Consider the following 23295-nt stretch of genomic DNA (forward strand, 5'->3'; position numbering starts at 1 on the left):
AGGCAATGGCCGGCATCGAGGTACAAGGTACTGTTGGCCTGACCCCAAGGGTCCTTGGATCCAGTGGCTCTGAAACTGCAGGTTAGATCGGAGAAGGAGTGATTGGTGTGAAAAAAGGCTGTGAGCTTCCCCCTCCAGAGGGAGAAGGGGCAGGCAAGACCCCCATCTGAATTTGGGTGTGGATAAACCTTTGCATCATCTTATCCATCTCCGCTTTACTAAGGCTCTGGTTGGAGCGGGAGGACAAGGCCACGGACACCGGTCTAAAATGTCGGTGAGGGAAAGCCCCTGACAGGCAACTGGATCTTCCTCTGGCTCCGGGGAGAACCTAGGGGACTGGAGCCGGGGCAATCCAGCCCTGGTTTCTGGTCTAACTTTAGGCGGTGGGCTGGTCGGGGGACCGCTTCCTCAGCCTGTCTTACCTAGACTTCTCCCCTTCTCCGGACCTCTTGAGTCCCTGAGGCTGGGGAAGAAGAAGAAGTTGCAGCTGCTGCTCCTGACGATGGGGGCACAGGGGCTACCGTCCCCGAAGTAGTCCCTTCATGATAAGTTTATCTCTCCTGTCCTTCAGTGCTCTGGGATTAAACCCAGCATAGATAGGACAGGAGGTTTTTGTAGGTGAGCCGCCCCCAGGCATACCACGCACAGTGTGTGGCTTTGGCTGGGAAGAGCTTATGGCCACACTCTGTGCACTTTCTGAAACCTGATTTAGGGGCTTCATCCATGCCCTAAACAGGCCCAGACACACACACACTGACGCTAGGAAAGAATAGTAAAGGGAAAGAAAGAAACTTTTTTTTTTTAAACAGACGACTGCAAGGGAAGGTAGAAAGATAGAAAGGTGAGAGAAGAAGTAAAGAAAGATAGCAAAAACTCCAAAAATTCACTCACAAAACCCAACAACTTAGCCTAGAACTGGGACCATGATGCTTGTTTTTCCAGCGGCAAAAGAGATCTGAAAGGAGGAAGGAGACAGGGGCATTACAGGTAAGGGGAGGAGCTTGGAGCTCGGATCAGATGCTGGACATGCGGCCATATCGGATCTGATACAGATCCATAACCCACAGGTTGTAGGCCAAATGAAGAAGTCAACTACTTCAGATCTACCAATTTTTTCTACCTGTTGTGAACAGTAAGGCAAAAGGACTACCATATAACACACAGGAGATCTCTAACAGAATTATTATACACACAAAAGATTAGTTGTTACTTTTTGTTTCTCTTTGCTGCACTTCATATCTTAAGAAGTAACATTTTCTTATGTTATGGTTTCACAAATTCATGTTATGCAAAAGTAGTTTTTGCATAGTGGCATTCTGCTTTATGGAAAAAGAATGAACCTAATACGGAAATACAAACTTTCATTAAAACCTGTTCACATGTTAATATTTCACTTTAAGAACATACTGCAATACTTCCCACATAACTAAAAGTTTTATTGATGTATTACTTTTAATTTTTTTTTCAAAACCTCTACTGCATGCTGTCATTTTGTGCCCTGATGAGTGGTTTTATCCTTAGGACCTCTGCAAAATCTTCCCCAAACCAGCAAGTGATATGTGCACAGTCAAGAGTAAAGTAATACAACTGATCTTCACACTGTTTTCTTCTGTACACAGATCGAGGATCTGCTGACAATATGGACATTATTGCATGCTTTGCTTCTTCAGGAGAATGGAGGAACTTGAAGGTGGCTTTCCCAGCATCTGTAATAAAAACAAAATTACACTTTGAATAACACATTGATTAACATGAGTATTGATGCAAAACAATTTCCATAATCTCCCTGATATTCTATAGTTTGACTTTACACTGTGTACTCGCAAGTCCACATTACTCAGCATCACAAATCTCAAAATGTCAACTGAATGCAATGCAATAAGGAAGTGGAAGGCAATAATCATAACACAACCTACTTTTATTCTCTTTAGCATGATTTTAAGACTGTATGGCACTCTTCATTTTATACTTAAAAAAATAATTAAAATTTGTACCAACGTTCAAGCTTTTAACCTTTCATTACCTAACTACACCAAACATACAAACGCAGTATTTTCTTTGTGCACCTCGTATCTTTCAAATTTTGTTTTTGTTTCATATCTGTTTACTGGGGTGGTACACTGATTACAACTGAATGTTTGCAGGTACACAAATTCACAAAATTACAACAGAAATGTGTGTATTACAGCACATAACCATAACAGTTATTCAAACTATTAAACACCTGGAATTACATATCAAACACATACTCAACCCTTTTAAACTCCTTCCCAACTAACGCTTCTACAAGATGCCCTATATTTTTTATCCTCGTCTACAACCACATTTTCTTTTTAATCATTTTTCATCCTGTTCTCAACTTGCCACTATCGCAGTCTATTCTTCCCTGATTCTACTTCCCTCTGAATACCCTTCAACTCATCACATTTCTTCACTCTAATGCAAATGTATTTCCCTTCCTTTGTTTCTATGCATCTATGTTTATTTGTCCAATTTTCTTACTTTCAGTCATTCCTTCACTTTTCTCTACTACTGCTATTCTACTCATTGTTCTTTTACTTCAACTCATAAAGCGATATTTTGCTCAAGTAATCATATACATATTCAAATAAGGACCCTAACCCCCTTTCAGCTCATAGTCTTCTCATCTTCATTCCTGTCCTTAGCCTCTGTTCCACATGCATGTGTCACATTACTGTGTAGCTCCTCCACCCATTATGAAATCAAATCACCAGCTGCCTAAATATATATGCGGGTGTGTAGACACAAACACACAAACACCCAGCGTGCGCACACTATATTTGACAGCCACATCATCATTAACCAATTTTATCTATTTTTTTGCGTCCTCCACTTAACTCCATCTGTCAATGAATAGCCCTACATTTTTAACTTCTGATAGTTGTTTTCTATGGCTTTCTCTGTATTCCATTTATTTTATTGCCACATATTTAACTCCTTGCTCTCTTCTAATACTATATTTTCCTCCATCTTATCCATCCTAGCTCAGTATTTTCTTGCAGTTATAATCTTGCTCAATGCCTTCCAGATTTATTAAAACCCTTTTAAGACTGGTCTCATTACCCCTCTGAAATCTCTTGTGGAAGCAAATAATCATTAAAAATGTAGTAGTAGTCATCCCCCAGTGTTCTTCCCTACATTCGTCTCGTTAGCCTTTTTGCCATGATCTCCATTACTATCAGAAATAAACCGGATCATAATGGAGATCCTTGTTTTGCTCCTTACTGTACCCTAACTTTCGTGGCACCCATTCATTTGCCTAGGAAAGTCTGTTTTTGGTTTACTATGCAGCTTCCTAAGCCCCAAGAATCAAACACCTTTTTCTTAAATAATGAAAAAGAAAGTCTAACTATCCTAACCTTCTTCCCATCCATTTACCCCAAAAACTGCATTTTACTGATGATCTTCCCTTAACAAAGCATACTTCTGTCATTTTCTGTAGGAGAATTTTATCTAGCCTTGATACAATAGTTTTCACTAATGGCTTAACATCCAGATTTTGGAGGCATTCAGCATATAACTGACTAGATTTACCTACTGTCTTCACATTCAGGTAACTTACAACCTTTGCCTTCAGTTCTCAGCAGCTCATACATTTGCCCTAATGTTAAAATACACTTCAGTCGTCTAGCTATCTCAGCTCTAACCTTCTTGCAAAATGTTCACTATGTAGCCTTTACCTACCAGTTTTCCACTCATCAGTTTTTGAATTGCTTTACTGACATTTTCAGCTATTTATTTTTCAGTCCAAACCTCCTTTAGTCTCCTCTTCCAAATCTTCCCATTCACATTCGAATATATTAATCATTATTTCAATTCAGGTCCACATTTCTCTCTCCTATTTACAGGTTCTATCCCCTCCTGAGTACTGTGTCACTTTTTCATTCTTTAACCCCCTTTTGTTCTATTTCTCTTACAGCTCCGCATAAAAAAAACAGCCATGCTTCCCTCACAATCTCATTCATATGCACTGCCTCCTATTACTTTATCACTGAAGTACTGAATTTATAATTTCTTTTCCCACTGTTTCCTTCTCAAGTCAATAGCTTTTCTTCCACCATCCACCAAACAAAGCATTTCTTCTGAACATGTCCACTTTGTACACTTTGTTTCCTCCGTCTTTGTGACTTTATACTTTATTACTTCTACTTTGATTTAAACCTTTCTTGCCCTATTCCTAGTCTCCTTTTTTTCTGGATCATGCCCACCTCTCTCTCTACCGTTAATTCATTCTTCTTTCATCTTCTTCTTTTTTTTTTTTTTTTTTACTTTCTTCCTCCATATCACCCTTAAAACTTGCCACCACACACATACACACTCACTCTCCATATCTTTTTTATTCTCCTCACCATTTTCCGTCACCAGCTCGGCATTCTTTACCTTCTCCTAACTTCCAGTACACTTACTGTCAGCTTCATCCTTTCTACTCTACACTCTTCTACACCCACTCTGCAGATACATGTGCTTAACACAAAAGCATATCTTCTTATTTCCATCCTTTCTATGTTACTGTACAAACAATCTCTTGTAAAGCATGTGGTTAGCCTGCTTGTTTGCTACAGCCATTCCTAGTGAAAGCTCTCTCTAACCTTTTTTCTTTCTTTCTATATATTTGTACATTTCACACATTTTAGTATATTCGGATAAACTCATATCAACACTGCACACTTGGCCTCCTGGTAGTATGAAAACTCTTCCCCTTCCAAGTTGTTGTTTACCTTCAATGAGAAAATAAAATCACCTTCCCAGTCACAGCTTGACCTCTCTTCCCAGCTCTGAGAGTGGCAATGTAGGAGGGGATTGAAGCTCAATGGCAAACAGAAAAGGAAAAAGTCATCCATTATTATGTCAAGCCTACCTTCACTTTCTAACTTCCCTATTTCTTGAAGAATTTTTCAAAAACCCCTCCTCCAGCTTTATCTTTATCCAGGAGGTTGGCATAATGTTTAAGGTGTTTACCTTACAGTGAAGAGTTTGATTCTCACATGAAATAATTGCCTACACTTAAAACGGCTCACAAGGGTAGTTAGCCTAATATTAGTCTACAGACCTATCAATGAACCTATAAATAGCTTCCAGGCATACATACAAATATTTCAAGCATGGGCATTAATCCCCTTCTAGCTTGCCAATATACCAAATACTTGCTCCCATAATAAGTATCCAGGCTGTTCTTAAATAATATCTAAACTAGTACTTGCGTTAATGTAATTTAGTAGTCTGTTCCATGCATCAGCTACTCTGTCAGAGAACCAATTACACTTCTCATTCCTACAGAATCGCCTGCACAGGTTGCCTGATGATTCTCTAGCACTTTTTGTTAACCCCAAACACTCCCACAGGTAGATGTCACTAAATGCCCTATATACCTGAATAAGATCTCTTCTTATATATCTGTAAGAGACACTGTACAAGTTCAGATATTTTAGTCTTTCATAATAACTTAAATTTTTACATCTATGGATACCTTTGGTATATTTCCGTTGTACACTTTCCAGTTTACTCATGCTTGTTTTCTTACAGGGCTTCGATATAAGTTTGGGTCTAATGTAACTAACAAACGACTTCATTATTTTTGATTTCCTAGACTTTATAAATCTTTTTATGCAACCTATAGTTCTACAACTATCATTAACCAATTGGTTGATATGATTAGAAAAACTCATAGCTGAAGCTACTCATATATCCAAGGTCCTTAAATGAGTCTACAGTTTCAAACACTGTGTGCAGTATTAAATATTCACCTTTAAATTTATGCCTACCAAATCTCATATGCTTAGTTTTTGATGCATTTATCAGCATATTATTCTCCTGTGCCCAAATGGTCAATTTAGTCAAGTTATTTTGCAGACATGCCTCATCTGTAACACATGTAACCATTTTACCCAATTTCAGGTCGCCTGCACATAGACTGTAGAACACCTCAGATGAAAAAGTTAGGTCTGAAAGATACAATCTAAACAACTAAGGGCCTAGGACAGAGCCCTGCGGGACACCCTGACTGTAACCAATGATTTTGCCTGTTCAGTTGCTGTATGATACTTGCCATGTCCTATTTGTAAGCCATGCAGCTATCCATCTTATCAAGAGTACATCAATACCTAGTTGTACTAATTTATTGATCAGTGTTATGTGTATGACCCTGTCAAATGCTTAAGTTAAATCTATAAAAATTACATCACAGCACAATTTTTCATTCATAGCTGTTATTATATTGTTATAGAGCATCATGTTACAGGTGTAATATATCTGTATTGCTGTATTATTGAAAGCCATTTATAAGAATGGCAAAATGCTCAACATAGCTTTCAATAACTTTTCAAAGTGTTATTTTTGTGGGAACAAGATACCCCAACTCCTAAACCCTCTCACCCTTGAAGCTATATGAATAATTTATAACTGCATCTTGCAGCACATGCATGGCCCTGAGCACAATAACATCATTTGATAAATCTGCAATTCGGTCCAACATGTGCTACTATACATCTGGCCATCACATAATTCTCCACCAACCAGTCAAAACGTATTGCCTACCTTCTACTCCACCTTCCCTGTTCTGGCCACAGTGTTCTTTTCTTGCACATTTTATGCATCACAGTGATAACCCCCATTTTCTATCCATCTGCACATCATCAGCCCTAGTACCCCAAACTGAACCTCTTTCAGTGAAATTATACCCATATGCTCCCTTTACATTAGATACTGATGAGGCCATGTGATGAAATAAGTTTATCTGCGAGACTGTGGACCAAATATAAAAATCAGCTGCACCATATTTGAATGCTGTGGTGTGTACTTTTTAGTGCTGGACTGTGTCCTTGCACTTGTTTAATTTCCGAGCAGTTTACACACTGGGGAACTGCATTTGGAAGCTTCTGGATTTCCCTTTACATTTTTCTAATTATGATATTGTTTTCTATTCAAGCTGAGATACTTCCAGTACTCCATGGCAAAAGTGTTAGTTCACTGCCTTCCCATGCCTGAATTCCACCTCCCATCTCCTCCTTCTCTAACCTTGCGCTGCCAGTCCCTCTCCTCCATGTCTCTTTAGACACTCCTTCCCCTCCTTCTCTTTCTTTCAGTTCTACCAGTCAAGCTCCTCTCAAGATGGCCAAGGGTTTTCCACTACCTTTTAGTGCCACCGGCCCATGCTCTGTTATTACTAGACATGGACAATTTTCAGATGCTGTCTAGATTTCTGTTGGCTGCTCCCCAGTGGCTTCCCCCCTTCTCAAATGCACTATCACTTCCTGTCTGTCATTCTCACTTCTCCTTCACTTTCCTTCAAGATCCCTTGTATCTAAATTCCTCATTTTAAAACTCTAAATTATGTTTATTCTCACGTCTCAAAACCCTCTTTATGTACACTTTTTCCCATTGTTTTACCTTGCCTGTATACTTAATTCATCATTTAATGGCTAGTTCCTGCAGTTTGCTTCCCAGGGAGCGCTACAATACTGTACACAGTCTACCACTGTTATATATTACAGGCCTGCACGTATGTTGATTCTTCTCTCTCTTTATTGCCTTCCCCACCATTAACTCATTTTTATACATTTCACTATTTTAGGCATTGTATTTACTCCTAAAAAGCTTATCTAAATTAGCATGCATCATTTATCTTTTTTGCTTTACACAGTCACTCTTATAGGATATATTATTCTGTCACTGGTGGCACTCAGTCTCTGCACAGCCACACACCTTTGTGTGTCTTAATTCCTTTACCTTTCCTTGTTCAGTACTTACAACTTCAGTATTCCACACACAAAAAATCAAATGATGCTCCTAAATAACCTTACTCCACATAATCCTGGACAATTAACTGTTTATCCATATCCATTACTTACACCACAGATGCTTACATGTAGTATTTTAGTTTACAGCAATATTCAGTCTATGCTGTGCACGTTTTAGTTATTTCCTTGGTGACTCCCCAATTCACACATTTAAATGATCAGTATTATATCATTTTATGTTTAATCTCCCTTCAGATGTGAATGTTTTTTGGAGTGAACTGTTGATGTTGCAGTTTTCACACTTAAACAATCACTTAATATCTTGTTGTAATTTTCATATGTATACAATCGCTTCATATCCATCAATCAATCCATCCATCCATCCAAAAACCCTTTTTCCCATTTTTGCTCCTGGGTTCAATGTGGCACTTCAACAGTGACAATCATCTACTGCCAAGGTTTACACTGTTGTGTGGCCAGACTGACTAAAACCTTTAGTCTCCCTTCAGATACAAACATTATTTCTATTGCAGAAAATAATATAAAGCCTGATCCACCACAGCTTGGTTTAAACTTCTTTATTAAAATAACAAATGTAAGTGCTTTCACGATCTTTATGACCGCTTCCTCAGACAACAATTGAATAAAAAGAAGTTATGTCCTTACGATAACGTTCCATGTGAGTTGTTTATCTCACCTTTATTCTCACTGATGGGTTCGGAGCCAATCCTTGGCTCCGACATGGCCGATAGCAAAGCTCAAGGTTTGCCAGTAGTTTGAGACCAAGCCCCTTATCCCACAATGCACTGCTGGAATTACCTCAGATCTTGTTTGCTGCAAATACATATATACATATACCTTTACCCTACTCTAAAAGGGAAACACTTTCCAAAGGAAAGAAGTACTAAGGAGCCAGGATAGTATTAGCCTCTAAGTCTACTGTCAGCCAGGAGGGGGAATTAGGGAGGGGCATGAGAATAAAGGCACGATAAACAACTCACATGGAACGTTATGGTAAGGACATAACTTCTTTATGTGAAGTTGTTAAATCTTGCCATTTATTCTCACTGATGGGTAGCGCCCCTAGCACCCTTAATCTTGGGTGGCTCATGGAAGTACGTTTTTCAGTACAGTGGAACCAAAGGAAGACCTGTCCCTGGAAGCTTTATCTACTTTGTAATGTGTGATAAAGGTATGAGGCTTAGACCACGTGGCTGCAGCACAAATACTGTCAAGGGGCAATTTAGCTTGAAAGGCAGAAGATGTAGAAACGGCTCTGGTAGAATGAGCCTTAGGTTTGTGTGTCAAAGGCATGTTAGCATTCGCATAAAAAAGAAATTATGTCCTTACCATAACGTTCCATGTGAGTTGTTCATCTCGCCTTTTTGTTCTTACACGTGGGTTGGAGCCGATCCCTCGGCTCCGAATCGGTCGCTTTCAAGCTCAAACTCTCAGAGAAGCTCGAGACCTAGTTTATATCCCATGATGCTCTACTGTGAATCCCCAGATCTAGTATGCTGCAACCAAGACAGCCTACAGGAAGAAATGAAACTATAGTATCTACCTATGAAGGTAGCTAAAAGATTGTAGATAGGAAAAACAGAATATGCAATACAGACTGACAACTCGACCAATCTACCAAGGCAACCATCCTGCTCAACTGGAGGGGGAAGGCGGGAATGTAAGAACAAAAAGGCGAGATGAACACCTCACATGGAACGTTATGGTAAGGACATAACTTCTTTATGTGAAGTTGTTCTATCTCGCTGTTTTGTTCTTACATGTGGGTAGCGTCCCAAGCACCCTGATCCTGGGTGGCTCACGGGAGAAAATGCCTGAGCACAGTGGAACCAAAGGTAGCCCTGTTCCTGGAGGTCCTATCCACTTTGTAATGAGTGATAAACGTGTGAGGTTTTGACCATGTGGCAGCTGCACAGACGGTATCTAAGGGTAATCGAGCTGCATGAGCTAATGACGTAGAAACAGCTCGTGTCGAGTGGGCCTTGACGTTAGATTCTAATGGCTGACTAGTGGAGGCATAAATGGATTTGATGCAGTCAGAGAGCCACTTAGACAATGTAATTTTTGATACTGCAAAACCTTTCTTATTTTCTGCGTAAGAGATGAAAAGTTGATCCGATTGTCTGAAATCTTTCGTTCAATCTAGCTAGAACCTCAGATGTCTGTGTACATCAAGTTTGTGTAACATATATTCCAGTCTGTTGGTATGGTGCATGAAGAAGGTTGGAAGCTCAATGGACTGATTTAAGTTAGTTTCTGAACAGACCTTGAGAAGAAAGGTAGGATTAGTCCTAAGGGAGACTCTATCGGAATGAAAAATCAAATATGGGGGTTTGGAGGACAAGGCTTGAAGTTCGGAGACCCTACGTGCAGATGTAATGGCTACCAAGAATATAGTTTTCCAAGACAAAAACTTTAAGTGACAGGATGAAACGTGTTCGAAGGGGGTGAGCATCAATTGGGATAAAACCAGATTCAAATTCCAGGGAGAGACAGGATGTCTGATAGGTGGTCTGAGATGGTGGGTTCCTTTTAAGAATGCTTTACATAGTCTATGCGACATGATGTTAGACCCATTAAACCCCACATGGAAATTGGAAATAGCTGCCAATTGGACTCTAATGGTGGCAGCTGTTGCGCCATTATAGAACAAGGAAGATAAGAACTCTAAGATGATATGAACAGGTGCTACATAAGGATCAGTGTCATGTTGAGAAGCCCAGTGAACAAACCGTTTCCATTTGCTATTGTATAGCTTCCTGGTAGATAGTTTATGAGAGGAAACTACAACATGCTGGACCGCAGAAGACAAATCTTGTGACCTGGCTAATGTGGGAATTGGAGCAGCCAAGCTGCCAGTTTTAGGGAGGTGAGGGAGGGATGAAGAACTTGTGACGAATGAGTCAGAAGATCCGGCACTGGGTCCAGGATCCATGGTTCTTACACTTGATACTTCCGCAGGAAGGGGAACCAAATTTGTCGAGGCCAAGACGGGGCTATCAAGATCACAGTCCTTCTCAGACTTTTGGCTTTCTGCATCAATTTGGGAATTAGGGGTATTGGTGGAAAGGCATATAAGAGGCCCGGGGGCCAATCGTGTATGAGTGCGTCCCTCGGTTTGTTCCCCGGTGGGGGATAAAGGGCAAAGTAGCTGCTGCATTTGGCATTGGAGTCTGCATGTCCTCCCTGTGGTCGTGTGGGTTTCCTCCGGGTGCTCCAGTTTCCTCCCACATCCCAAAGACATGCTGTAGGTGGATTGGACACTCTAAATTGGCCCTAGGTGTGAGCGCGTGCATGTGTGTGCCTTCTGTGGAAGGTTGGGCAGCGGGCTGGCAACTCAACACTGTAAAACTGCACTGCCAATCATGAGCGGACAGGTGATCCGCTGTGGCGACCCCTAACCGGGAAAAGCCAAAAGAAGAAGAAGCTGCTGCATTTGGCATTCATTGGAGATGCAAATAGGTAGCAGCAAGGCTGGCCCCATCTGTGGAAGATCTCTTCTGCCACCTTCTGTTTGAGAGACCACTCGTGAGGCAACAGCATGGCTCTGCTTAGTTTGTCCACTATCACGTTGGATGACCCCGGGATGTGCATTGCTATCAGAAAGCATCTGGTGGATACAGCCCACTGCCAAATTCTTAGGGCCTCCTGGCATAAGGGATATGATTTGGTTCCCCCTTGCTTGTTGATATACCAGACTACCAACATGTTGTCTGTCTGGATAGCAATTGTACCTAGAGGAGGAGAATTGTGAAAGTGTTGCAACGCTAGGAACACCGCTCTCAGCTCTAGGACATTTATATGCAAATGTGTATCCATGATTGTCCAAGTGCCTTGGACAGTCTTTCCCTGAAATAGCCCCCCCCCCACCCTATCAGGGAAGCATCCGTGGTCACTGTAGCTGTGGGCTGGGGAAGAACAAAGGGACGTCCGATTATCACTTGGTCGCTGTTCAACCACCAATTGAGATCCTTCTTGCAAAGATTCGTTAGTCGGATCTCGTGTGACATGGGCAGACGTCAGTAAGACCATTGCACGAAGAGTAGCCACTGGAGTATTCGCATGTGCATTCGACCTAACGGAACTGCTATCAGTGTGTCTGCCATTGTACCTAAAACCTGCAGTATTTGGGACGCAGGAGCTTTGTTTGGGACCAACAGGCTGGATAGCTGATTTTTTAGAGATACGATTCTTGATTGGGGCAACGTGATCCTTGCAATGACGGTGTCCAGTTCTGCCCCTATAAATGTAATATTCTGAGAGGGCGATAACACAGATTTTTTGAAGTTTAGGGTTATACCCAACTGGGAACAAAGGTTTATGGTGTAGTCTCTTGCTTGTATTAGTTGATGCCTGGAGGTGTCGGTGAGGAGCCAGTCGTCCAGATATGGAAACACCCGGAATCCCAACCGTCTCAGGTGAGCCGTGACCACTGCCATACATTTGGTGAACACCCTAGGGGCTGTGGTGAGACCAAAGGGCAGGGCTCTGAATGGTAATGACTGGCCCCCAGCTGGAAATGCAGGTGATCTCTGGATGATCTGTCCATTTTGATGTGGTAGTAAGCATCCTTGAGATCTATAGAGCATATCCAATCGCCCGTTGCTGAGAACGGGAGAATTGATTGCAGCGTGACCATCCAGAACTTCTCCTTCTTGACGAAAGTGTTGAGCTTGCTGAGGTCTAGTATGGGCCCCCAGTCCCGTTTTCTTTGGAACTAAAAAGAACCTTGAGTAAGAACCGGATCCTATTTGGTCCGCCGGGACTGGCTGGATGACTCTTTTGTCTAGCAGGTTTTGGATTTCTATGGCTGCTAGTTCTCTCACACTGGGTGGAACATCTGGGATCCTTGTACACATGGGGGGGGGTTTGTAAAGGGAATGTAGTAACCTCTGGCAATGATGCTTTTTACCCAAGAATCCATTGTAATGTTTAGCCAGGCGTTTGGGTATAAAGCCAAGCGACCCCCGACTGCCTCCAGAGTAGGACAGCCGGGCTTCCTTTCAGGAACACTGATAGGGCTTACCAGAGAACTGTTCCTGTCGCCCTGGTTTTGCGGACCGCCTCTGCCGTTTGGACGGCGTCTTCCGTTTTTGCCCCCTCCTCTGCCCCTAGGGGGGGTATCAGTAGGTGTGTTTTGGAAAGCTCCTTGGGGTTTCCGGAACCACATTTTCCCACTTCATTGCCCTTTGGGGTACGGTCTAGTTGGAGTGGAAAAACGGACTCCAACGGGAGACAGAGTCTTTCCTTCTTGTTCATACCTAGTAAGTGTCTCCTTAACTTTGGGTCCGAACAAGGTGGATCCATCGAATGGGGCACTGACAAAGGAAGATTTAAAGGCTTCCACAAAGCAGCAAAGGCGCATCCAGGACCGTGTCCGAAGAGCTATCGCTGAGCCTGCCGCCCTACTCAATCCATCGGCAGCATAAGAAATGAGTCGCATGGATGAGTTTACTACAGAATTGAGAGTGTTGAGTTGTGCAGTCACCTTCTCAGAAACTGCATCAGCTGTGTTACCCTGGAGAGTATCTCCCAGCTCTTTGAGGAGATCTCGTTGAAGACGGGTAAAATGTGTCAGGTAGTTGAGCGATCTCATGGGAAATGCCGCAGAACTAAATATGCATTTCCCATATCTGTCCATAGTCCTAGAATCTCTATTAGGAGGATGGACAGCAGAAGAGGTTTCCGGCATCTCTTTCTTGGTGGCCGCCGCCACCACCATGGCATCAACCAGGACTCCCTTTGTTAGAAAGGCCTTATCAGTAGGGGAAGTAATGAACTTGTTGGGCCTCCGAGGGACCGGTTCCACTGAATCAGGGGACTCCCACGCCCTTCGAGCAACCAGCTCCATCAGTTCATCGAAGGGCGGAGTAACCCAGGAGATGGATGGTTGAGATCCAAAGGCCTTCAGGAGGACAGACTCATCCTCAGTAGAGGCAAGAGACTGCCAATCACCCCCTCTGCCTTAAGATTTCCAATATGTCTGCAAATGAGACATCCTCTGAGGGGGATCGTGGGGACCCTTCTGATTCCTTCAAGTCGGTATCCGATGTCAGGGATTCCTGTGGGGAATCCAAGTGCCTCCTCTTGCACAATCTCTTCCTAGGTACTTCATCGGTGGGAGCGTCCGGTGAAGTCCCTAGAGAGGAGGGGCCACCCAATGGGGATACCTGAGGCCCTGGATCTCGACGCTTGGTGGGGATCTGCGGTGAAGAGGTAGAACGAGGCCCCTTAGGGGAGGGGAAGACAGATCCGAGGAGGTAGTGGTCTTAGCAGACATGACCTTTCTCATAGCAAAGAAGGCACCAGAATCTTGGTCCGAGAAGTCCGTTGGCTCCGAAGAGGCCGGCAGCTCCTCCCTGAGCCGAGACCCCCCGCTCCAATCCAGAGGATGGAGCCAAGGCCACCTGCGCCGAAGCCCCGAGTGGAAGGGTCGGAACAGAGGTATCGGTTCGACTCTCCACCCCCGAGCCAGCGAGGGACTGTCGGCCCAGAGATTCCCCGGTCGGAACTGAGGAGATCAAGGTCGATGGAGCAGAGGGAGGTGGATCGAACCTCGGCTCCGAGGGCTCCACCAACATCGGTTCCACCTGCCCCGGCTCCGAACGCTCGATTGGCTTCGGAGGAGGAGGTGGAGAAGTTACGGCTGGGGTTTCACGCTTCGAAGCAGAGTGGCTTGAAGCAGACAGCATTTTGGCCAGGGCCAGGTTCTCTAAGAGCCTCTTAACCACTCGGTCCAGATCTACATCGGAAAGCCTCGAAGAATGCGTCAAGAGATGGGTCGAAGGAGCCGAAGATGGAACCGACTGAAGAATTGGAGACTAAGGAGCCTCCAATATCGGTTCCACAACTGGGCTCCGTGGTAGAGGGTCGATACATGGCTCCAAGGTCTGTGGAGCCAATGCATGAACCATACCAGAGGAACTCGGAGCTGATGACTTGGGCTCCGAGGATCCCATGAAAGACTTCGACCCCTTCGAAGCCTTGGAAGAGAGGTCAGCCTTTTCTAAGGTAGCCTGAAAATCAGGCTTCAGGAGTCCTCTATCTACCAGCTTCCTCTGCCTTTCCAAGAGAACCCTGGTGCTAAAGGAGTGGCACATAGAGCACACCTCTTGTACGTGTACAGAACCCAACAGTAAACGCAGGTGGAGTGGTTGTCTGTAACAGACATCTTTTGACCGCACTCACACCTTTTGAGTCCTGACTTTTGTTTCTCTGACATTTTAAATAATTCAGGTCCCTGAATTTTTATTTGTCTAAGAAAATTAGTTACTTTTAACTATAACAACAAACCAGTATTAACTAACTTCCTACAGAAATTATATATATATATATATATATATATATATATATATATATATATATATATATATATATCTATATCTAAACACACTAAATATCTAATATCAACTACCACACTAGATTATATAAGAAGATAAACACACACACACAACAGCTGACAGAGCCCTGTCACGTCCAAGAAAAAGAGGCCTAAAGTCCTGAAGAAAAACTTTTTAGAAAAAACTAAGCAAGTTATACTAACAGGCAAAAACCTTAATACTATAATAAAGGTTGAAATCTAAGTATGTGTAACACTAATTTAAAGACAAAAAATCCTATTAATACAGAAAATTTTAAATCACTGGCCCAAGCTTCCTCCGATGAGCTGTTGATCCGTTGCAGCGGCAAACTAGATCTGGGGATTCAAAGTAGAGCATCATGGGATATACACTAGGTCTCGAGCTTCTCTGAGAGTTTGAGCTTGAAAGCGGCCGATTCGGAGCAGAGGGATCGGCTCCGACCCATGTGTAAGAACAAAACGGCGAGATAGAACAACTTCACATCAAAGGATATATACAATCTGATAATCATTTAGGTAAAGTTGTTTTAGCCAGTGGATTACCTTTTCTGGCTTCTGAAAAGGATACAAAAATTTGATCTGATTTTCTAATATCATTAGTTCTGTCAAGATAAAATCTGAGCTGTCTGTGTACATCAAGTTTGTGCAGCATGTATTCCAATTTGTTAGAGTGGTTGGGAAAAAAGACTGGCAGCTCAATGACCTGATTGATATTGGATTCAGAACAGACTTTAGGCAAAAATTAGGGGTTTGTTCTGAGAGATACTCTATCAGCATGGAAAATCATGTAAGGTGGTCTGACAGATAATGCTTGAAGTTCTGACACTCTGCGGGAAGAAGTAATGGCCACTAGAAAAATAGTTTTCCAGGATAAATATCTGAGGTCACAAGAAGATGCTGGTTCAAAAGGGGGGAGAATAATTTGAGACAGCATAAAGTTCAAATTCCAGGGAGAATAAGGAATTTTGACATGAGGTCTCATGTGAAGAACACCTTTAAGAAAAGTTTTAGATAACTTATAGCCCATAACGTTCGAGCCATCGAATCCAAGGTGGAAATTTGAGATGGCGGCTAACTGGACTCAAACTGTAGCAGCTGCTGCCCCCTCCTTAAAAATCTTTGTCAAAAATTCTAAAATGGACGATAGCGGAGCTTGGAAAGGGTCAATTTTCTGTGTGTTGGCCCAAACTAAGAACCTTTTCCACTTACTGTAGTATAATTTCCTGGTGGATGGCTTGTGAGAAGACAAGAGAATTTGTCTTGTATCTTCTGAAATTGAATGAAGCCTGGCAATTAGGGGAAGTGGATTAACCAAGCAGTCAGTTTCAGGGACTGCAGGAAAGGATGGAGGTCCCCTGACAGGTGTGTCAGAAGGTCCGGAACTGGGTCCAAGATCCATGGATCTTCCAACAGGTGATGGTAGAGAAACGGGAACCAAATCTGTCGAGGCCAGTAGGGGGCTATGAGGATGACAGTCCTTCCCAGTGATTTTGCTTTCTGTAAAAATCTGGGTATCAATGGAAAGGGTGGGAATGCATAAAGGAGTCAATTTTCTGTTTGTTGGCCCAAATTGAGAACCTTTTCCACTTACTGTAGTATAATTTCCTGGTGGATGGCTTGTGAGAAGACAAGAGAATTTGTCTTGTATCTTCTGAAATTGAATGACGCCTGGCAATTAGAGGAAGTGGATTAGCCAAGCAGTCAGTTTCAGGGACTGCAGGGAAGGATGGAGGTCCCCTGACGGGTGTGTCAGAAGGTCTGGAACTGGGTCCAGGATCCATGGATCTTCCAACAGGTGATGGTGGAGAAACGGGAACCAAATCTGTTGAGGCCAGTAGGGGGCAATGAGGATGACAGTCCTTCCCAGTGATTTTGCTTTCTGTAAAAATCTGGGTATCAATGGAAAGGGTGGGAATGCATAAGAGAGACCCGGGGGCCAATCGTGTATGAGTGCATCTCTTGGGGGATGTCCCGGAGGTGGTATTAGGGCAAAATAGCTTCTGCATTTTTAATTGATGTGGCTGGCAAAGAGGTCGCAGCAAGGCTGGCCCCATTTGTGGAAAATCAACTCCGCAACCCGTTGTTTGAGAGACCACTCGTGAGAGAGCAATATTACCCTGCTTAGCTTGTCCGCTATCACGTTGGATTTTCCAGGAATGTGCGTTGCTAAGAGAAAACGCTGGGACAACACAGCCCATTGCCAGACCCGGAGGTGATCCCTGGAGCATCTGTTCATCTTTATGTGATAGTACGCGTCCTTGAGATCTATGGAGCACATCCAATCGCCCTTCTCTAGGAAGGGAAGAATGGACTGAAGCGTGACCATTCGGAACTTCTCTTTCTTTACGAACTGATTGAGTCTGCTGAGGTCCAAGATAGGTCTCCAGTCCCCTGTTTTCTTTGGTACCAAAAAGAATCTTGAGTAAGTTCCAAATCCAACTTGGTCTGCTGGGACTGGTTGGATGACTCTTTTTTCTAGCAATTTGTGGACCTCTATGATTGCTTGTTCCCTGAGACTAGGTGGAACATCTGTGATTCTGTATACAGGAGTGGGAGGGGTAGAGAATGGTATGAAATATCCTCTGGAAATAATGCTTTGTACCAAAGTATCCGACGTTATGTTTAGCCAAGCTTCTGGGTACAAAGACAAGCGATCCCCAACTGCCTGCAGAGACAGACAGCCGGGCCTCCCTTCAGGGGTGCAGGTAGGGCTGACCAGAGATCTTCCATTATAACCCCCTCCTCTGCCTCTAGAGGGGGTTTCTCCACATGTGCCCTGAAAGGTTCCCTGTGCTTTTCAGAACCACATTTTTCTGCCCTTGGGTTAGGGCCAAGTAGGGGTAGAAAAACAGACTCCAACCGGAGATAGGGTCTTGTCTTCCTGCTCACACTTGGTTAATGTTTCCTTTACTTTAGGCCCAAACAGTGATGAGCTGTCAAACAGAGTGTTTATAAAGGAAGACTTAAAGGGCTCTGCAAAGGAACAGAGACGCATCCAGGCTTGTCAACGCAGAGCAATGCCTGAACTAGCGGCTCTACTCGAACCATCAGCTGCATATGATATGAGACGCATGGACGAGTTCACAATCAAATTTAGGGTAGCAAGCTGTGTGTTGACTTTGTCGGCCACCCCTGCAGTTACCCTTCCCTGAAGAGTATCTCCTGGCTCTTTCAGATCTCTTTGGAGTCTCGTGAAATGGGTTAAGTAGTTTAGCGATCAAAGAGAAAAGGTCGCTGAACTATTTTCTGTCTGTGTGTGTAAAAAAAAACTAAAAAAAACAAAAAATACTTCTGCTTTCCTAACTTTCCTAGCTAGTTGTTCCAGTGATCAGATTTTGCTGATCCCTGGGCTTTGTATTTGGTTCCTGTGTTCCTCCATTTTCTTGTGTGGCCAGAGGGAAGTTTCTTTACTCACCAGTGAGAGTGGGGAGTACTGAGCTGCCTGTTTGTCCTCAGAGGAGTGGTTAGAGACAGTAACTGGTAATTCATTGGCCATTTTATGTCATTTCCTGTTTTTTCCAGCCCCCTACTATAAAGCACGCTTTGGCGGGCTTTTCTGGCATTAGAGAACTTGGCATAGCTCCTCGTGGTCCCCTGCAGAGTTCCTAAGGCAGCAGAGCAGAAAACAGCGACTTTCCTGATTCTAAGTATTTTTTAAGCATTTTTATTGCTTTTTTCGACCTTTTGTGCATTTCGACCACTGTTTCTGCATATATTATTGTGATATTGCCTGTTTTCTCTGTTTTTCTGAGCTTAATTTGTTGACTGCACTTCTTAGCTTAAGTTTTGCTTATAAGTTAACCTACAGGCTAATACACTCAAGTGTACTAGCCTTTGATAGCATTTAGTGGAAAAACCAAGCATTTACTGTATTTTCTGTCTGTGAGTGTAAAAAAACTAAAAAAACTAAAATACTTCTGCTTTCCTAACTTTCCTAGTTAGTTGTTCCAGTGATCAGATTTTGCTGATCCCTGGGCTTTGTATTTGGTTCCTGTGTTCCTCCATTTTCTTGTGTGGCCAGAGGGAAGTTTCTTTACTCACCAGTGAGAGTGGGGAGTACTGAGCTGCCTGTTTGTCCTCAGAGGAGTGGTTAGAGACAGTAACTGGTAATTCATTGGCCATTTTGGGTCATTTCCTGTTTTTTCCAGCCCCCTGCTATAAAGCACGCTTTAGCGCGGAGTTGCTACAGGAGCACACAAGAGCAGCGGCGGTTAATCAAGGTTAAACTATTCGGGCTACCTAAAGTCCACTCTTCAAATTTACCCTTAAAACAGCCTTTCTTGAACTGTACTGCTGATCTAACCAGCGTATTCTATATCCAAAAAGCTCAGCTCTACTTGATTCCTAAGTAGATTATTCTCCATCTGTAAAGCCTAGCACTTGCTCCTAAAGTACTTTTTTACTTGATATAGCACTTTTATTATACATAGTACCCCACCAGCCAAAAACCCCTTTCGATCACCCACATCCCCCGGAGTCTTTTAAAGTCCTTGTCTATTCCTTCTAGCATGTCGAGGGATCAGTTGCTAGTGTCCTCTCCTGCTCAGCTGGTGAATCTGGGAATATTGAGGCAATGTTACAATTGTCTCATGTACACGGACAACCCTCTCCTTCTCCCACAAAACACAAATACATGCGAGAGATGCAACTATATAGCCAAACTGGAGGCTGAGCTCTCTCAACATAGGACTGGTAAGACCAGACAGGAGGAGAAGGTAACCACACACACCACAAACCCAGTCTCACATAGTACTATCACAACTTCAAATCATACACATAAATACACAAAGACATATTCGGAGGCTCTGATCAAAAATCTACCAAAACAGCAGAGGCCACCAAAGCAGACACCCAAACATCTGCCACCTCAGAACACAACACATGCAACACATAGACCACATAGTCAGTGTGCCAAACAGTCACAGCCCTTAAGGCCAAACACAATGCCAGACACACTCGTCATTAGTGACTCCATAGTCAGACACACTGACGTCCCGCTCACCAGATTGAACAAGGAAAGGGTCACAGTAAGCTGCCTGTCGGGCGCTAGAATCCGCCACATAACGCAAGCACTCAGGTCTCTCAACAGCAGGTACAAGTACGACTCTGTCATTGTCCACGCTGGTGTGAACGACCTGAGACGTACCTCCTTGGACTACATGAAAAGAGACATAGAGGAGCTCTCTGATTATGTAGCCCAGGCAGGTATGACCCTGACCTTGAGCAGTATCCTACCTTCACCAAGAATGATGCCACAATACAGTGACAAGATGATCAGCTTTAATAATTGGCTTAAACTCTGGTGTCATTCAAAGGGGATCCAATGTCTGTCTGCCTGGGATGACATGCTGGACAAGCCACGCTGCTTCGCAAGGGACGGCTTGCACCTGTCACCCCTGGGCTTCCGGATATTGGCAAAGGCTCCTGCCACCCCCATAGTGCCTTTTTTAGGCAAGGCTCAAATTCTAAACCTACCACTCTAGAACACAAAAAAGGAAAAAAACTAAGGGTAATGCTGCTCAATGCCAAAAGTCTCAACCACAAGATGCACGCACTCGAGGCCCTTCTCAGTATGGAGAACATCAATGTCTGTGCTGTGACTGAAACCTGGTTCAAGGCTCCCGAGAGCACCCCGGCACTATCAGGCTTTACCTCATATCATGCATTCCGGCCCCAAAATCCGGACAACACCAAGAAAGGAGGGGGGGGTGTCTATATTCATCAAGAACACCCACACCTCAAGGTTGGTGGCAACGCACAATGCATCGGAGACCATCCAGGTGCAATTAACCATAGGCAAGACTGCTCTGCAATTTGTAGCATGTTACAGGCCACCCTCTCAATCTCAGGAACCTCACATAGCATTCCTGAAAACACTGGAGGGGATAAATGTATCTCCAAACACCATCATACTAGGTGATTTCAACTACCCGAATATAGACTGGGATCACTACTCAAGCTCCAACACTCTAGCCCAAAGGTTCCTAGAGTTCATAAACTCAACTGCCATGGAGCAACTAGTCACCATCCCCACAAGAGGAGATAACATACTAGATCTCATCATCACGAACATGGGGTCACAATGTTCAACACCGGAGGTATACCCTTCACTGGTGAGATCAGACCATAAACTAATCTCACTGGAAGTCCATATCCCGCCCCCACCTGAGATAAAAAAAAACACAGTGAAGAACTTCTCAAAAGCTGACTTCACACTTCTAAAGGCTAGTGTGGTCTCTTTTAAGGCCCCCGAGACTGCGGAAACCATTACTCAAGCCGCTGAATCACTTACAAATGCCTTCTACCAGCACCTACAGGACTGCATGGATCAGGCAATCCCAAACAAAACAAAGACTCTTTGTACCAAAGGCAAGCGTCCAGTTTGGTGGACCCCAGCCATAAACAAGCTCTACAACAAAAGGAGGAAGCTACTACAAGATAGAGCAAAATCCTTAAAAGGGAAAACACCCTTGATCATTATAAGTAAAAAACTAAGATCTCTCATAAAATCATCCAAGGCAAATTTTGAGAGAAAAGTCGCTAAGGACTCAAAGGACAATCATAAGGCCTTCTTTAGCTATGTTAGAAACCTAGAAGGAAACTCCCAGATATGCTCAGAATTAGTTCAAAATGATGTAAAAATTACTGAACCTACAGACATTGCCAACATACTGGCTGACAGGTTCAGTGCAAACTCCCCTCCCCCAAAAGGTGAGATATCTATACCAGAGAATTATAGCCCCCAAACATCTCTAACGCTCAGGTGAGAACTGCTCTCTCCAAGGCAAAAACACAGCATCCATGGGACCAGATGGTGTCCCCGGATGTGTGCTCCACGAACTCAATGAGGAATTAAACCCGCAGTTAGGGCAGCTGTTTAATCTTAGCCTCACCTCAGGATACGTGCCTAAGGAGTGGCGTACGGCAACTGTGGTCCCACTTCACAAAGGCGGTGCCTCCACCGACCCGGGAAATTACCGTCCCATCAGCTTGACAAGCTTGATCTGCAAAGTTATGGAGAGGATCATAATGGAACTCATAAATAAAGACATAGGAGACTTGCAGACTTTGGATCCGACCCAGTTTGGCTTTGTCAAGGGCAGATCATGCCTTTTAAACCTGGTTGACTTTTTCGAAACAGTCACCAAGACCATTGATGAGGGAAAGGCAGTCCACACAGCCTACCTCGACCTGGCAAAGGCTTTCAACACAATACCCCACTCAGGTATCATTGAAAAACTCATCAGCTTAAACGTAAACCCATACGTCACAAGATGGGTTGCAAATTGGCTAAGTGACAGAACCCACAGGGTCAGAGTTGCTGGCGCCATGTCAGACTCAAAGCCTGTCACAAGCGGTGTCCCACAGGGCTCAGTCCTGGGCCCTCTCCTGTTCGGCATCTACTTTTCAGAAGTACAAGCAAACACAGGAGGATTATGGCTGACAAAATTTGCAGATGACTGCAAACTGGGCGCCATAGTTGAGAACACATCTGACACAGATATCCTTCAGAAGGGTCTTATAGAAACGGAAAACTGGTGCCAGAGCCATGGCCTAAAGTTAAACACCAAAAAATGCATAGTCATACCCTTCAGGAAAAACAAGGTTACCCCTAGCTACCATATAGGCGGCAACCCACTAAGCACAGAAGAGGTTATCAGGGATCTGGGTACCCAGGTTGACAGTAACCTTTCATTTGACACTCACGTCGCCAAAGTAGTTAGGAAGACCTTCTACATTGCCCACCTGATCATGAAGGGATTCACATCTAGATCAAGGGAAGTCATCGTCCCCCTGTACTCATCACTCATCAGACCAATGATTGAGTACAATGCCCCATTCAGAATATATCTGACACGACACCTGCAGCAACTGGAAAGGCCCCAAAAGTTCCTCACCAAAAGGATAAAGGGTCTCAAAAATATGTCCTATGCTGCCCGACTGAAGGAACTTCAGCTCTATTCAGTCGCTTACCGTCTGCTCAGAGGTGACCTGTGCCTGACATACAAGGCCATGTCCAACCCAGAATTGATGAACATGCTTCACCTCAAAAAATCTAGATCCTCAGAACTACAAGGGCGGAGACTTAAACCTTGACACGGTTATTAATAGGACGTGCTGGAGGGACAGATTCATCACCCAGAGAAAGCTGGATGG

The 23295-nt window shown here is 43.6% G+C and overlaps 1 protein-coding gene across 1 annotated transcript in view; it reads right to left on the reverse strand.

The window, feature by feature from the left end:
- Positions 1–1415: 1415 nt before the first annotated feature.
- TRMO (tRNA methyltransferase O) overlaps positions 1416–23295 on the reverse strand; it is a 338262-nt gene continuing 316382 nt past the window's right edge. Inside the window, exon 5 of the mRNA XM_044061001.1 lies at positions 1416–1706. Coding sequence (XP_043916936.1) covers positions 1474–1706 — 233 coding nt within the window. The 3' untranslated portion in view covers positions 1416–1473. The remainder of the gene's footprint in view (positions 1707–23295) is intronic.

Source organism: Protopterus annectens, chromosome 2.part0 (genome assembly GCF_019279795.1).
Source record: "Protopterus annectens isolate FY-2018-M chromosome 2.part0, PAN1.0, whole genome shotgun sequence".
Taxonomy (NCBI): Eukaryota; Metazoa; Chordata; order Ceratodontiformes; family Protopteridae; genus Protopterus; species Protopterus annectens.